The sequence below is a fragment of the Chelon labrosus genome (assembly GCF_963514085.1).
Source record: "Chelon labrosus genome assembly, chromosome: 4".
Taxonomy (NCBI): Eukaryota; Metazoa; Chordata; class Actinopteri; order Mugiliformes; family Mugilidae; genus Chelon; species Chelon labrosus.
Genome location: NC_140340.1, coordinates 25,688,787 through 25,704,011, shown reverse-complemented (window position 1 = coordinate 25,704,011; position 15,225 = coordinate 25,688,787). Strand labels below are relative to the sequence as shown.

The window sequence follows — 15,225 nt, the reverse complement described above, 5'->3', positions numbered from 1 at the left end:
CTCTGGAGCCCTTCGCTGGAGTCTGCTGTCTGGGTACAATGGTCCAGCCTGGGGCCTTAGCTCCACAAAGAGACCTTCTCTTAACAACGCGCCATCACAGATAAAGGAGGAGCCTGACCAAAGCATTACCACGCTTAAGGGATCACAGAGCTTCCCTTGATACATCTGATATCACTTATGATTTTAATAATCAAGAACTCTTCATTAAAAGGAGAGTTCAGACCAACGCTGTGTCTCCATATGTGCTTTCAAGCATTTTAGACACTTATTTAGATGTTTAGATTCTTGTCAGTCAGGTAGAGCCAACACAGAGGCACATGATCAATCCCATCTACCTCAGACATACAGCTGGAATTATAAAGAACTATCTCTAAGACGCGAAGAACAAGGAGTCTTTCAACTCTATGGCAAGTATTTTTTAAAAACTGTGCTACGTGCCGTTTTAAAAGCAAAGGGTGGTCACAACAAATATTTGTTTTTTACTTTTTTTTCTGTTCACTGGAGTTTGACTAAATACTACAGTGTACAGAAGAATGACGGAGACAGCCTTAACTTCAGTATTAAACTTTATTTCCTTTTCTTTGTGAGATGGAAAAATGATAAAAACGTACAGCTCGGGGACTTTTCATCTAAGACAGGTCAGTGTTTTCTTTACGTAATAACCATGAAATTAAAATCATAAGTTTCCATGTGTGTTTGGAGAAAGCTTAAAGAGTGAAAATAAATTATCGTAGCAATAATTAGAACATCAAATATAACAACAATAATAGCAATTAAGCATTTATAAACACTCTATTTACTGTGTTTTTTTTTTCCATAAAACTCCATTATCAAAAACAGGTGAGCATTGTGGTGACGTGAGATCCAGCATGTGAGGAGAGCACTGGTTTGTGGGTACTGTAGTCTGATGGGTTTGTAACAGAGGCTCACGGCTTCAGTCACGGTCTGTGTTCTGGCACTGAGGAGTCCGTCTGTCTGTCCATAGCGGTTGTGGGCGACAGCCTGGGGATGGACGGGGTGCACATATCTCAGTGTATGATGAGATGGTCGTGAGGTGAAAACAGCGGTTCTTTTTAAGACCTCTCATGAGTCTCCTGTTACAGGGTCAAGGAGAGGTGGGTACCAAAGTGACTTAGTAAAAATAAGCAAAAAGAATGACAAGCATCTCCATTCACTCCATTCCTGCTAGGCCCAGTCCCAGGACTAACAAACCCCACATCACATTAGCTCTTCACAGAGTCCACTAAAGTCCTGCTCTCTGCAGTGTCCCATCAGTGAGGTTAGGCATGAGGCGACCTTCAGTCATTAAGTCCAACTGAAAGTCTCTCCCTCCAATCACTGTACATGACTCAAGTCTGCTCAGCTTTTAACATGATGTGGAGGCCATTTAGTGTTTATGGCGATGTGGTGGCTCCTACATACGGAGGATTTCTGACTCTGGAGGCGCCTCAGTGAGGCTCAGCCCAGACTGGTGAGCGATTGGAGTGGTGGGGGTGACCGAATGAAGGGTGAATGGGCGTGGGAGTAGGCAGCATGTGTCCCGAGTGGCTGAAGGGGGGCAGGTGACCCATGTGGGTCATGTGGGTGAGGCCGGATGCGCCAAATGGAGAGGCCTTGTCCTGCATGCACTTGGACAGCTCGTCAAAGCCATCCCCTGCTCGTTTGTTTCTCTTGGACTTGCTGGACATCTTGCGGTTGCGCGTCTGGATGCCTTCTTTCTTCATGGTCAGGGGTCTGTTGACCTGCAGAGAGCAGCACATTAGCTCAAGGCAAGCCAGACAAAAGCAGCACTGACAGTGTGAAAACTACATTATAGTGGTTTAAGTTTATTTGGCAGTTAGTTCCAGCTCATTTACTGGCTCATAATTCAACTGGTTTCCAAGAATATGTCACATATCGCACTGCCAATTATCATTTACATGCATTTCCTTCATGGTAGCAGAGTAGAGCAGTGTGAAATACATGCTATAAATAATGAGCAGCTGTTTTGCATATATAGCTCCGTCAGGGGCGTTTTTAGCTTTTGTCTAATTGTTAAAGCAAACTGAACCGTCCTGGTCAATATGAATACATGGGGATGAGGACCAGGCTGGTCCTGAAAAGAGCAGCCTCAGACAAATCCTCATCAGTGTAACCGACGCCGTTACACTGAATGACAGTCCCACCCGGCTGCCTCTCCGGGGAGTAACGCCCCCCATTGAAACAACGATGGATTAATAAAAAAGACGACCGGTGGGTTCTGCTCGACAGGGTGAGCAGGCTTTGCCTCCACACACTCAGTTTCTCTTCTCCTAAATCGATACGAGCTGTCCGCCCACTTAACCAGTTAAGGACCAGCAACCCTCCCCTCCTCTTTCCATCCCAAACACACACTCGGTTGCACCGTTTTTCTTTTCCAAGCTACTTACATTGTGCAGTTTAAAGTAAAGGCCGCAGGCGTTACACACCGGGTCTCCGTTCCCGTTGCGCCTCCACAGTGTGGTGGTGGTGGTCTGACAGTTTGCACAGCAGGTGCCTGCACGTCTAGCAGCGGACTGAAGGAAGAAGGGGAAAAAAAACATCATAAATAATGTTGCACAGAGGTCAGCGCGGACATACACCGTATAGGCTACATTTTATAGAAATACATTTTATAGAAATACATTTAGCTTATCAGTTACGTCGATAACGAAACACTGACGCTGCTTTTAAATTCCTCTGTAAAATTCCGCAACAAAATCGAGAAAGTTTTCTCTAATTTACAGAGACACGTGATCTTTAATCGCAGACCGCGTGCAGAAAAGCATCAAAAGGAGCGACACTAAGTCTGGAAAAATTATTTAACTCGTCTATTAAATCAGTGCATGTATGCTGACCGCTACGCTTCTTAACGCGCCTGACTGCGATGATCATATGTCGTTATTAACGCCTTTTAATGGGAAGCCCGCATTTATCCTGACCCAGGTCTTCAAGTCGGTGTCCTGCCTGACAATGCGCTCCTGCGCCCATTGCGGATCAATTCTTCACACATAATAAGAAACATTAGCTTTATATCCAAGAACCCTCCGGTTTATTTTTTATTTTTTCTTTGCAGGCAGTATTCAGGTTTTTCTTTTAATTAATTTCAGGTGGTTGCTGTTGACCCGGGCAACAACGGCAACAATAGCCCTGGACATTTTTATATATTTTAAAATGTAGAATAAAAGGCTGTGCCACTGCCCACCGAGCATGGCAAACAAGAGAAGAACATAAATCCATTTATTTTCCAATCCCCGCCCCTCACGGTCTGTCTCTTCACACATAAGCGGCTCCTCCAGTGTTGTGATAATCTCTTTACAGTATATGTCAGTCTGGCCATAGAGAATGCAGCGCGCTGGTTGAAGGCGGAAACAGCCGGGAGCCTGACTTCCTTATCTGGGCCGGCCAGATATCCGGATAGGAAACAACTGGATGCCCCTTTGAACACAACTCTGAAAAACACTTGAGCTGAAAATGCAAAAGCTATTGCCGCATGGACCGAGCCAGTGGAAAATGTAATGGACTTTTCACGAGACGTGGAAAGGAACGACGCTGAGGTGGTCAAGGAACCGCACGAAAAATAAAAATAGTAATAAAATTTTATTTTAAAAAAGCGTTTTTTTAAAAAAAACAAACAAAAAACAAACAAACAACAACAAAAAAAAACAACCGAAATATTTTAAGCGATTGTCTGATAGCGGCTAATTTGTAGGAAAGTGAAACTATCAGCTGTTGTTAATGAAGAGCATTTGATCCGAGCTTCAGTCAGTCATAATTAGCCTGGATAAATGAAAAAGCCCCGAGCCCTTCTTACTGTAGCTAAAAGGTTAGACACTATGACACTTTTTATTAGCTATCTGTTTTTGGTGTTAAAGACAGTCAATAATTCATTATTATTATTATGATATATATATATTATATTAGCATTACTAAAAATTAAAACAAAACAAAAGCTATAAAAATACTAAATAAAATGAAATTAAATATAGTATTAAAAATCCTTGAAAATATAACTGCTTAAGAGTAGTGAAAGGCTTTTAAAATATCAAAATATTTTTTTATTGATTGAGAGTACACAGATAGAGGGACAGATAGATTTAAAAAAAATAATTAAACGTGTGGATATATAAAATGTTTTGAAAGCTGTAAAATAAATTAAGTATGACACAGAGCATATGTTCAGCCTCAGTGGGATTAAAGTCAGAATTGTCTGAGCAACTCTGAACATGGTACAGTCATCACAAGAACGCTACGTTTCCTTGCTGCTTTCCATTTACTCGAGCATGGTGTTAACTAAAGCAGCATGGGCATTGGTATCAGTAACAGTATCAGAAGTACCAGCAATAATGATAGCAGGAACAATGGCAATAGTAGCAGTATTGTAACAGGCCATGAAGGCGGATCATCGGGGGGTGAGAGGGACAAACAATTCCAGGAAGATGATAGGGAAAATATAACTTTCCTGGAATTGTGCTGCCGGCATCTGCTTTGTGCTCATATTTGGGTGCCTTCTCTTGGGGTAAAGCGATGGAGTGAAAAGTAAAACTCACCAGTCTCCGTTTGGGCTTGATAAGTGGCCGGTTCTGGCCGTTCATCTTGTGGTACAGCCCGCAGGCGTTGCACAGGTAGTGGCCGGTACCATCCCGTCGCCACAGAGGGGTGGACGTGGCACCGCAGTTTACACATTCACGGCCCTCTGCATATAGTTCAAGAGGAGGAGAGAAGAAGAAATTTTATATAATTAAAAAATTCACCCTCTGTCGCGAGCAACACATAGCAGCTGTCCAGCTTAATCAGGCGACTACACGGTACTGAATGACCCCAGATGGCCCTGTAATATGAAGTCAAAATCTGCCTCATGATAGTGACTATGTTCATATCAGCGTGCAGGTGTACTGCAAGTGTGCTTGGCTGTCATGGACACAGACACCTCCATGTAAATCGATCCAGAGTGGGGAGGCAAGAGACAGCCAGAACATGTCCAGAGGTGTCCAACAAGAAGAATGAGACACACCATCAAATTAGGACTACATTATTCATCAGCTCAGTGGGCACCCATGAGAGGAAACATAAGTGTGTGTCGGCAGTATTAAATGTGCCGGACAGTGCTGCTGTCTTGGATGAAAAGCTTGCATGCCAGTCGGCAGCAAATAATAATATCAAAATGCATTCAAACAGCATTCAAGAGCGTAAGATGCCTATTATTGTGAGGTAGGGATCGAGTCAGAACTCGATTCCTTGTGCATGGTCACTCTTTTCAGTATGAAACCTGCTTTTTTACCTTTTCACACACTCTTCTCTCGCATACAGGTTCGTCTGACTTCAAACAGCCTGTTGCTAAACCGACTGATTCATTTAATTCAAGTATCCCTCTCTCCCTAGAGCATCATCTCATTATTCCTGTTATAATGCCAGCGACACCCAAAGACCCACCCTCTCTCTACAATAGAATCTGACCTGAGCAAAAAGCTATGCGCCTTTTGAAATGCATCTTGGTGCTTTTTTTTTTTTTTTGAACCTCCCTTCTCTTCCTCTTAAGTGTTTCACAAGGTCTGCAACCACACTGTGGCATGTGGACTCATTAATGTTTTAAATATGCATCAGCAATGACTTATATGTTAAGTCTTGTGCAATGGTTAGTGTTGAAATAAGAAAATGTGAAGAAAAAAATCTTTGTGCATAAAATAAGCTAGATGGGGGAAGGAGTTCTGGTTTGAGACTAGTTCCACAGGAAGCCATGGTACCGTAAGGTGTATGTGCTGACAGCTGAAATGTCATTGTGGCATTTTGTACAACAATCAATCACCATTACTGGCACTGGACATAGACTTTGATAGATAAGAACCTTTTTAATGCCGTAGCAGATATGTTTGTGTTACTGATTCGGTCTCGGTCTAGCCAGCTTCTTTTAAATGTCACAGTGTAACATTTCTCTGCAACAACAGCTCATATTCGGATTATCAGACAGAGAACGTTCCCCAGGTGAGTTAAAAAGCACAATGGAGGACAGTGTTGATAATTACACAAATACATTCATAACAACTTGTTAACAGTCTACGGCTGTTGTTTTTTCCCTGCATTAGTTCAAAGCCTTAAAACAGCTGGAACAATGAGGGGAAATTACAGACTCATTACCAGGCCCGAGTTATTTTTCAAATGTCTACCCATTAGTGTCAGGCATTAAGTCTAAATATTACTCCCGGCACATGCAGTATATTGAACCAGGTGTCCGCCCAGACAGTCAGAAAAATATGTTTATTTTCAACTGTCTCAGTGACCTTGAGAACTGTTTCTAGAAAAAGGGAAACTAATTCTATGCATTATTTATCAGGATTACTCAATGCACTGGTAACCAAAATGCACACTCATCCTGCAGAGAAGCAGATCTGCTGGGGTCTTGGTCGCCTCCACTTCATGTCAGTGCACTGGGCCAAGGCTATGCTTAAAAACACAAACAGCAGGGCTCTGTCGCCTGTGCTTTGTTAGTACAGGGGAGAGCGGTGGGGAGGGGTGGAGGTCGTGATTTGTTCACTTGGAGGTATACAGGATATGGCAGGAGCCAGGGCGTCGTGACTCCTTCATTTTTAAAACGCAATAAAGGCCACATTAAAAAGAAAACAATACCATGGCACGAAGAAGCAGCCACTTGATTGTCTGAACATCACCTATGTTATTTAGTCAGTGTCACAGAATGAGTCGATGCAAAATTATTGCGATAAAAAATGGCGACTTTCCACGTTTCGTACAATATTGCTTAAACCCTGACGCGTATTTCTCGCCAAACTATGAGTTAAAAGCAAAACCTTATGAATAATCAATTAGTGTAATTAGGTCTAATCCCACTGTCTGTTCTCTCAAGTCTCCGCGATGAGATTGACTTTCATCTAAAAGGTGGATTCCTCTCTAAAGTGAGCCCGTTTAAACGGATAGGGCTACAAGTGGCGAGGAGTGCGATGGGACGACGATAAGACTTGTCAGGACAGGTCCACAGAGGAGAAAAGTTCCCGAAATGTAAATTTTAACTCTTTATGCATGTGACTCACTAGAGCAACAAGTCATGCTCACTAAACTGGCATGCGTATGACAAATTTAATAAATACGGGACAGAGCTGGGAATAAAATGAAAAATGTCCTTAAGGCGATGCCCACGCACTTCACAGCCACTTTAAGCCCATATTGACAATGCTAATAATAATTGTATGTTAACCATTTTATTAGGATTATCTATTTAATCTACCATTATGAGAGAGAAGGTCAAACACACGTGAGACTCACCTGAGCTCGACCTGGCTTTGCTTTTGCATTTGGGCGTAAAGCTGGAAGAGGACCCGCCGAGCAGGCTGCCCGGGTGGAAGAGACTGCCGCTGTATTCGTGGGGTGTAGGCAGAGAGTAGGCCGGGTACGTCGGGATGGGGTGATGAGTGGCCGGGGCCTGGCCGTTCATCGAGGCCATGCGTAACGGACTACAGCTTTCCATTTTCATGCCGTCCGTCAGCTGCACCTGGTACTTGATCGACTCCTTCTCGTCCATCCTGGTGGAGGTCGGAGAAGTAGGGCCGGGGTCCGGGGACACGTCTTTCGGAGGGGTAGGGGGGAAACTGTAGAGGTGCGGGCTGGTATGGGACGCCGGAGTGAGGGAAGACACGGGAGCTGTGCCGGTGCTGCTGCTGCAGGGGTAGCCGGAGCCGGCGGGGTGAAGGCCGGGTTTGCTGAAGTGGCTGACCGCCCATGCGTTATGGTGGTGCGCAGCGGACAGAGCTGCTTTCCCGGGGTCCAGCCAGGGAATACCGGGGCTGTGGATGAGGTGTGGTCGGCAAACCTGGTTCCCGGTGAGGCGAGCTGAAACCAATAATAATCTATTAAACATATATTCGACTTGAATTCCTCTTTAACTCACCAGTCTCTCTATTAGTTGGCAAAAAAGATATTACTTGTTAAATTTCCGGAATTGCTTAAATCCGACATTTAGTTTCCAGATGTCTGCTAGATAAAATTCTGGTTAATTTGAAACAACAGATCTTTATCACAATCGGTAAATTCTCCAAAAAATAGATCCCATTAAATGGCAGTAGCCTCACACATCTCGCATATAAAGAATATATTGTTAAGACCTGCCGACTTTCGAAAAACAAATAAAAATGTCTCCTCGTCTGGGCAGTATCTTTTCATCAGCAGCAGCTCTCAGACTAAAGATTGTCATTAGTAAATTTGCGGTTTTTATTTTATATCCGGGAAGTGCCTCTCTCTCCCTCCTGAAACCCCTGCCCCAACCGAGAGGGGTTAAGTGACATACTTCCCTTTCCTCTCGCTGTCATTTGCTAGAAATTCCTTTTATGTTGGTGAATTGCCCAAGGAAAGGACTTTTTTATTTACACATGGGAATATTGATAGTAAATACTTTTCAAACAAAAATAATAAAGCTTTTGAATCGACACACATGCAATTCAGATTTATTACATCATAGATTAATAATATATAAATTAGAATCTTAATAATAAAAGGTTTATTAATTTATTATTAAGATTTTGCTCATTTCTGTTGACACTGGGCAGACTGGACTGTTATCATAAACTATAGTTCATCTTACCGTGTGCTTGGCTGTAGGTGACCCTTGCCCGGGAATTTGTGTAGTAGGGGTTCCCTTGAGAGTCCAAGTGGTTCAGAAACATGTCAACTTCGTCCTGGGGCAGTAAAGGCGCCATGGGCTCCATGTAGTTGTGGCTCAGACTGTGGTGGTGAGAGTCCGGGTGCTGGCCGTTCAGCACAGCATGATGGTGCGCCATCCACCGAGACTGGTCTGCCGCTGCGACCTCCATGGCTGAGCTGACTCTCTCCTCTTAATGCGTCTCTGTTTGCCTCCGAGTGGAAGTTCAATCCAGCTAACAATGTAGTTCCTGAGCTGTGAAAGTCTCTGCTGTGTTTATTTACTTCAGAATTAGAATCCTTAAATAAGCCGGTCTCCTCCTTTCTCCTCAGTGATACCTGCAGAGGAACAAAAACAAAATGTTAGTTTCACAACACCGTGGCCGCTCCAGCTCCCCTCCAAAGAAGACGAATCATCTTTATGTTTATCTAATCCTAACATATGACACGTGAAATCAGCTCTGCACAGTTTAGGCTCCTTGTGATTACAGATAAAAAAAACGAAGTAGTGCACAGCTTTTCCACGTCGAAGCAATGCATCCCGTGTCCCTTTAAAGAAAAAAAAAACTACAAATTCCCCTCTGGATACCTGTTGCAGTTTCGATCAGCTGACGGCAAACACAGCTTGGATGTGTAAACCTCTTGATCCGTGCAGTGCTCAGGCCCATTAATGAGATGTGGCGCAGACTGATGCGGCTGGCGCCAGTAAATTCCCATATCAAGCCACGTGGGGCGGGGCTTCTGTCCGGGCCAATCATAGTGGGCCCTGCTACAATTGGCTCGCTGCATCCCTGCTCTCCCTCTTTCAATTTCCATTTCCCTGCACCGAAAATCTAAAAGACTTATCAATCAGCGCTGTAATTTCTCGGGGGTCTTTCTCTCTCTCATGAAGCTCAGACGGAATGAGCAATCGGCCCACGATAATCTGCTTTTTTAGTGGCCGTTATAAGCCTAAAGACAGACATCTAACATGGAAGGAAATTCAGTTTGCACAATATACGGCTCACTAATATAATGATTTTAAAAATGAATGTAATAAGTCGTTTTCATGTGTGAAAAAAATCTTAAACCATAGAAAATTTTCTTTATGACTTAGGAGTAATATTTTAAAATTCACACCAACTTGCAAAACGTTTTTTTGTTTGTTTTTTGTTTAAACAAATTAAGTTGCTGCTTGAGTCGCTTACAGTAATTTGAAAAGTGTTGTTTTTCGCATACTACTGCTGTTATGTAAATAAACAGCGATTTCAGCACCTTTAAAACCAACAGAGGAGGAGTCGATTTATGACCCCGAAATTGGCCCCATTGTTGGGATCGCCTAATTGTCTTTAATTAGTAGCAGAGCATTCTTCTTGAGAAAACAGAGGGCTTGTCTAGGGGACAGGGCAATATAAGACAGTTAGCATACTAATGGCGCCTGTTTCTTACTTGGTGAGGCCAGGGATGGGCACAAGGCCTCACTTACGAAAACCAGTGGGTGACTGTCAAAGTGTCTCCCAACGCCCTCCTGCAAAGCTCACGATACAAAAAAAAAAAAAAAAAAAAACAATCCACAGTTGTTCAATACACATTTCTGATAAGCTATATTCTAACCGAATGTGCGTGATTTTTACGCATACATCCATGCGTAAAAATGATCAGTACATGTGTGCATTTTTTGCTTGTGCCAATCTGCCAGTAAACACATATATAAAGTTTGTAGGGGGTGTCACGTGAAGCTTGCATACCTGGGCAAATTCTCCACGTAAGAGCCTTCATATGCCTGATGCAAGTCATAGGGCAGCAATCCTATTCTAATACTATGTTATACCTGCTATGTGTGTGTGTGTGTGTGTGTGCGTGTGTGTGTCAGTCATCAGTCATTAAATCACTGGCATGTTGCCAGGGGCAGTGAGTTGATGAGCTGAGCCCTTTGAGCTTGTCAACTCCTAAAATCAACAAATTAGTGCATGTGCCGCAGCCAGTTACTCAAATAACTGACATTCCAGTGAAAAGAAGCACGACAGAGGGCAGGTGTAGCGGGAACATGCTCATGTGTATTGTCCTTTAACAAATGCTGAGTTATATTTCACACCGAATTAATCATCAATAATACACCCATTATGCACAATTTAGTGCTGCAAAAGAAGTGCTGTCACATATGTTGAACTTGAAGCAACAAGGACTGCCTCTGTTTGAGATCTCGTGGCCAGCAGTGAAAGGATACTTTTTTTTTTCTACACAACGTAACATGTCACTGTAGTGGTCAGCCGGTGTTGCATTCTGGCTACATTAACCACTGGGCCCTGGAGAGTGGCTCAGGCTCAAGATAGCTGCTGCAGCATGCCCATTGTTGTTTGCATGTTTGCCAAATGGATTACTCAGCAGGATTTAGCTTTCTGTAATTTATACCTTCATTAATCCCATTTGTATCTGTGCTGGAACAAAAGATGGGAGAGGGTGACGGAAGGTTAGTGGAAAGGATGGGATGGGGGGGGGGGGGGGGGGGGTTCTGTTGCTTTCCCTCTGTCTTTCTCAAGGACACAGCAGTATTGTTTCACCCAAGGATGCTATCCTAGACTGAAGAACACTATCCCTCTCACAACAACTCCTGAGCTGGGTGAGAACTGTGTGCAGCAACTGTATCACTGTGCAGCCACAGTGGCTAATGAACAACAAGATTATCATTCCGATCCATGCTGTTATTAAATGGGATTGGCTTTATCTACCTGTTTGTTCCCATTGGGCACAGTCATCCATCATTATCCAGAGTGGAGGTGTGTGACTGTGTGCCCCACTCTATGTCCGTTTGGGAGGGGTTTGTGGGAGTGTGAAGAGCCACAGTGGGGCTTGTGAAGATAAGCAGAGCCAGAGAGAAGAGAATGACACAAACCAGCTGAAGCATTATTGTCCCCTTTACTCACGGCTAATTAGATCGAGCCAGGGCACTGGGGGCTTTATAGACACAAGCACCCAGACACAAGAGCATGTAGCTGCTCAGAGAGGGGCCTGTATGCTGCTATGAGAGCAGCACTCACTCCCATTTAAGTAGTTTGAGCTCAAAATAACAACATTTCAGAAAATGGGTAGGGCACATGGACTGCACTCGTAACAAGGGGGATTATGGACAAATATATAATCTGATACATTCATCAAAAAAGAAAAAAAAAAACTCATTGAAGCTATAAATAACAGACCATTTCTGGGAATTTTTAATTCTGCAGTAAATGTGCGTGGAAACATCTGCTCAGCAGCAGAGTTAAAATCGGCTCATTCATCACAGATAAGATGCGTTTGAATTTCCACTGTTTTCACTTATTCATACACACTGTGACATACACACAGTCACTCCGTGTTATAACAATCATGCATATTAAACGCAAACAACAGCACAGGTATAGAGTGGTGTAAAAAGGTGCCATGTATTCACTGCATGCCTGTGGAGACCCCCGCCCGCCCCTGTCTCTGCCCCACCATTGTAGTGATGTGATTGCTCTTTCTGCCGATGAAAGAGGATCGCTCCAGTCATTATGCATTTTAAAAGCGTAACAATTGAACACTTTTGTCGTGGCTAATATCATGCTGATGATACACTAAACCATTTCGCGATCGGGGTTGGTTTTATTCCAGGACCCTGAGCACCTTGCCCACGGCGACACGAAGCGGGACATTAAAACGGATTATATTTACATGGTGGCGTCAATTTTACGAACATTTTACAAACATACAGACACACACGTCGGCTCACAGCATTATTAATACTATTATTATTATGAGTAGGGTTATTCATTTTCAATTTGGATTCAAATATTCAGTTATTTTTATTGTTCCAAATAATGGGTTTAGTGAAAATAACAAAATACCAATCAATTTTTAGTTTTATTTATTTTTTATTTTTCGTTTTTTAGGTGATATCATCATAATAATATGAGAACTATAGCTCAAACAAGGTCGCGCAAAATAACCTCATGTTTTTCGGTGAAATAATAAGGAACGGTTAAATCATATAAACCTAGCCTCTTATTGTTTCTTATCCAGCTTTAGAACAGCACTAAGTATTATATTATAATTTAAACGCTAACGCAATTTTCAAACAATGGCTATTTTCAAAGTGCTAGAAATGTCAGTAAGTCACTTACCTTCCTACAGCCTTCTTATAGTAGGTGCGTGAGTCGAGTTGCTGCGCTTTTCAAACCAAGCAAAAGTCTGTCCATCTGATTCCCTGCGCTGCTCCGACTATTCTCTCCAAAAGAACAGCGCACAACGAACGACCGACGTGGAAAAGGTGTCCAGACCAGTCCCGTTTTTAAGATGCTCTCGACGCCGTTACGGAACAAGCTGGCCTGTAGTCGCTGGCTCGCCCGACAGAGAGCACTGCGTGTCAGTGTCTCCCTCCTCCCTCGCTCTGTCCAAACCTCTCTGAATATGAGCAAAAACTTATGTGGCTGCATGAGAGGCTGTAGGCACACAGCAACGTAATGGCACGTCAGCCAGCAGCCTGCCTTCCGGGTCCCGAATAAATACAGAAACTGGCAACGCTACCTGTTCCCAAGTGATTAGCACAGTCTAACATGCCACCCCACAGAGGTTTTAAGCATTTGATTATTATTTTTTGTGGCGAAGTCTCTCGTTCAACTTCACAACTTCTGCCACACCTTTGTGTTTACTAGCATATTTAATGCATAATCAGTAAAACTGATAGTACCAATAGCTTTCTCATCCATAGTCCAAATCCAGTAAAATAAGAAAAAAAAAAAAGCCAAATAAGGGATACAGAGTTTTTTCTGGTGCAAGATGCAAAAGGTTTCGTTTCAAACTGGATATGGTGAATACGCCATTTGTAAACAAATGTTATTTGTCAAGTCCTAAATAGGGCCAACAGCTACACTGTTGTTTACATTCACTTGCCAGTTCATTAGGGACACCAGTGAAAACGAATGCATTCTTGGTAACAGTTAAATCAACAGCTCTCGCAGTTATTTTAAACAAATGCTGAATGTCATAACCTTCATGGAGCTAAGATTTAGTTTGCAAGACTCTTAGATTGGACACTGGTGTTCCTAATGAACTGGCTTCTTGTGTGGGTTCCCCGTTGTTTTTCCGTAAATTTTGGAAAGACTGCCAGTCAGAGTGCTAATTAACTTACCGAGATTTTACTTCATGACTCTCTCTCCCCCTTCCTCCCCCGCCCACTGAGTTAAATGTGTTAAAGAAGAAAAATACGCTTCCCCCCTCCCCTTTTCCTTTGCTTTATATCCCCACACAGCAACAACAACTTTGTAAAACATGCAAAGCCCCTAAAATCTCCTGCACGCGACCTGGACTCGTGCGCGGCGCCGCAGCCAGGCAGGTGCAAGGGGCGCGAGGACCTCTGCAACTCGGGGCTCGTGCTCCCCAGAGTGTACACGCACACACAAAGAGAAAGAAAAGAAAAGAGATGTGAAGTCTGACTGAATTATTTGTTTCAATGTTTAAAATGGCCAGAGAAAAGATGTCAGGGTTTAATATTCAGCACAGAATTGAAATATGTTCACTATATCGATTAGTACAGCCAGAATATATGGCTTAGCACTTTCCTAAAAAATATTTAGAATTATGAAGCATAAAGCAGAAGCTTTTTGAGATAAGAAATCAGTTTTTAGATTGATTGTTGATTTTAGATTGTTGTGATGCATTGTTATTATCTGAGCTGTGAAGAAATTGGCCTGTATTTTAGAAATTGCACTGGATCACATACTATAGCTATTTTTGCGTTTTTTAAAAAAAGGAGAAAATATTGGATATTAAATATTCTGTGGACTAGTTTACATTCAGTAGGATGTTAGCAGGTATGACTGGCCTATCCAAAGACTATTCATTTGAATCAGGTTTTATACCTTTTAATATAGCCTAGTTAAAATCTAATTATTAGAATTATGACAGAGGAGTCTTTGTGATCTGTCTTTCAAACGCAATCCATCGCTGAATAAAAGAAAGAAGAAAGAAAGAAAAAAGCAAATATATGAATAGAAGTTTCAGACATATTTTATATCAACAGTATTTGACATGAATAGGATGTAACTGCCACTCAAAAAAAATAATATTATTATTATTATGATTGGTATTATTATTATTATATCAAAAATAAATATATGTCTATATAAATCACACAACAGTACAGCTTAGTGTTGTATTTGTGTCTACTTGCACTTGTTTTGTTTATCAATTTCCTGCATGTTCTGCATAGACTGCGCGTGTGTGTGCACGGGAGATATTATATGCACACTGCATTAGATGCCAGGGCCCTTCTCCTTCTGATTATTACCAGGGGTAATATTTCATCGGCACCGCGCAATCTTTGTTCTCTGTGAAGATAATAAATGGCCTAATCGTTATCAGCAAACTGCTGGGGGTGTCAGCACCGACCGAGGCTGGAAGCGGGGTCCAAAGTGCTGCTGAATAAATTGGTGTTCCTTATCTCTCACTCCCAGATTATCGCCGCCTTTTCAAACTTGCACAACAAATACATTCAATGCATCTAATGCATCATTTGGGGTGGGGGTGTGGGGGGGATGCCGCAGGTTGATAGAGGCAGATAGGCGCAGGGAATGAGACATATTTACACGT

The 15,225-nt window shown here is 42.6% G+C and overlaps 1 protein-coding gene across 3 annotated transcripts; it reads right to left on the bottom strand.

The window, feature by feature from the left end:
• Positions 1 to 579: 579 nt before the first annotated feature.
• gata2a (GATA binding protein 2a) lies at positions 580 to 12,944 on the bottom strand. Of its 3 annotated transcripts, none has more exons than XM_084542312.1 (6): positions 12,759 to 12,944; positions 8,585 to 8,979; positions 7,273 to 7,836; positions 4,548 to 4,693; positions 2,409 to 2,534; positions 580 to 1,742 (listed from the first exon to the last, which is right to left on the bottom strand). In XM_084542312.1, the coding sequence occupies exons 2-6, from the start codon at positions 8,811 to 8,813 to the stop codon at positions 1,449 to 1,451; spliced, it is 1,359 nt and encodes a 452-aa protein (XP_084398438.1). In that variant the 5' UTR covers positions 8,814 to 8,979; positions 12,759 to 12,944; the 3' UTR covers positions 580 to 1,448. The 3 variants fall into 3 exon arrangements, with proteins under 3 accessions (XP_084398438.1, XP_084398437.1, XP_084398439.1); XM_084542311.1 differs by lacking the exon at positions 12,759 to 12,944 and adding an exon at positions 9,230 to 9,316; XM_084542313.1 differs by lacking the exons at positions 8,585 to 8,979; positions 12,759 to 12,944 and adding an exon at positions 8,109 to 8,346.
• Between the last annotated feature and the right edge of the window lie 2,281 nt (positions 12,945 to 15,225).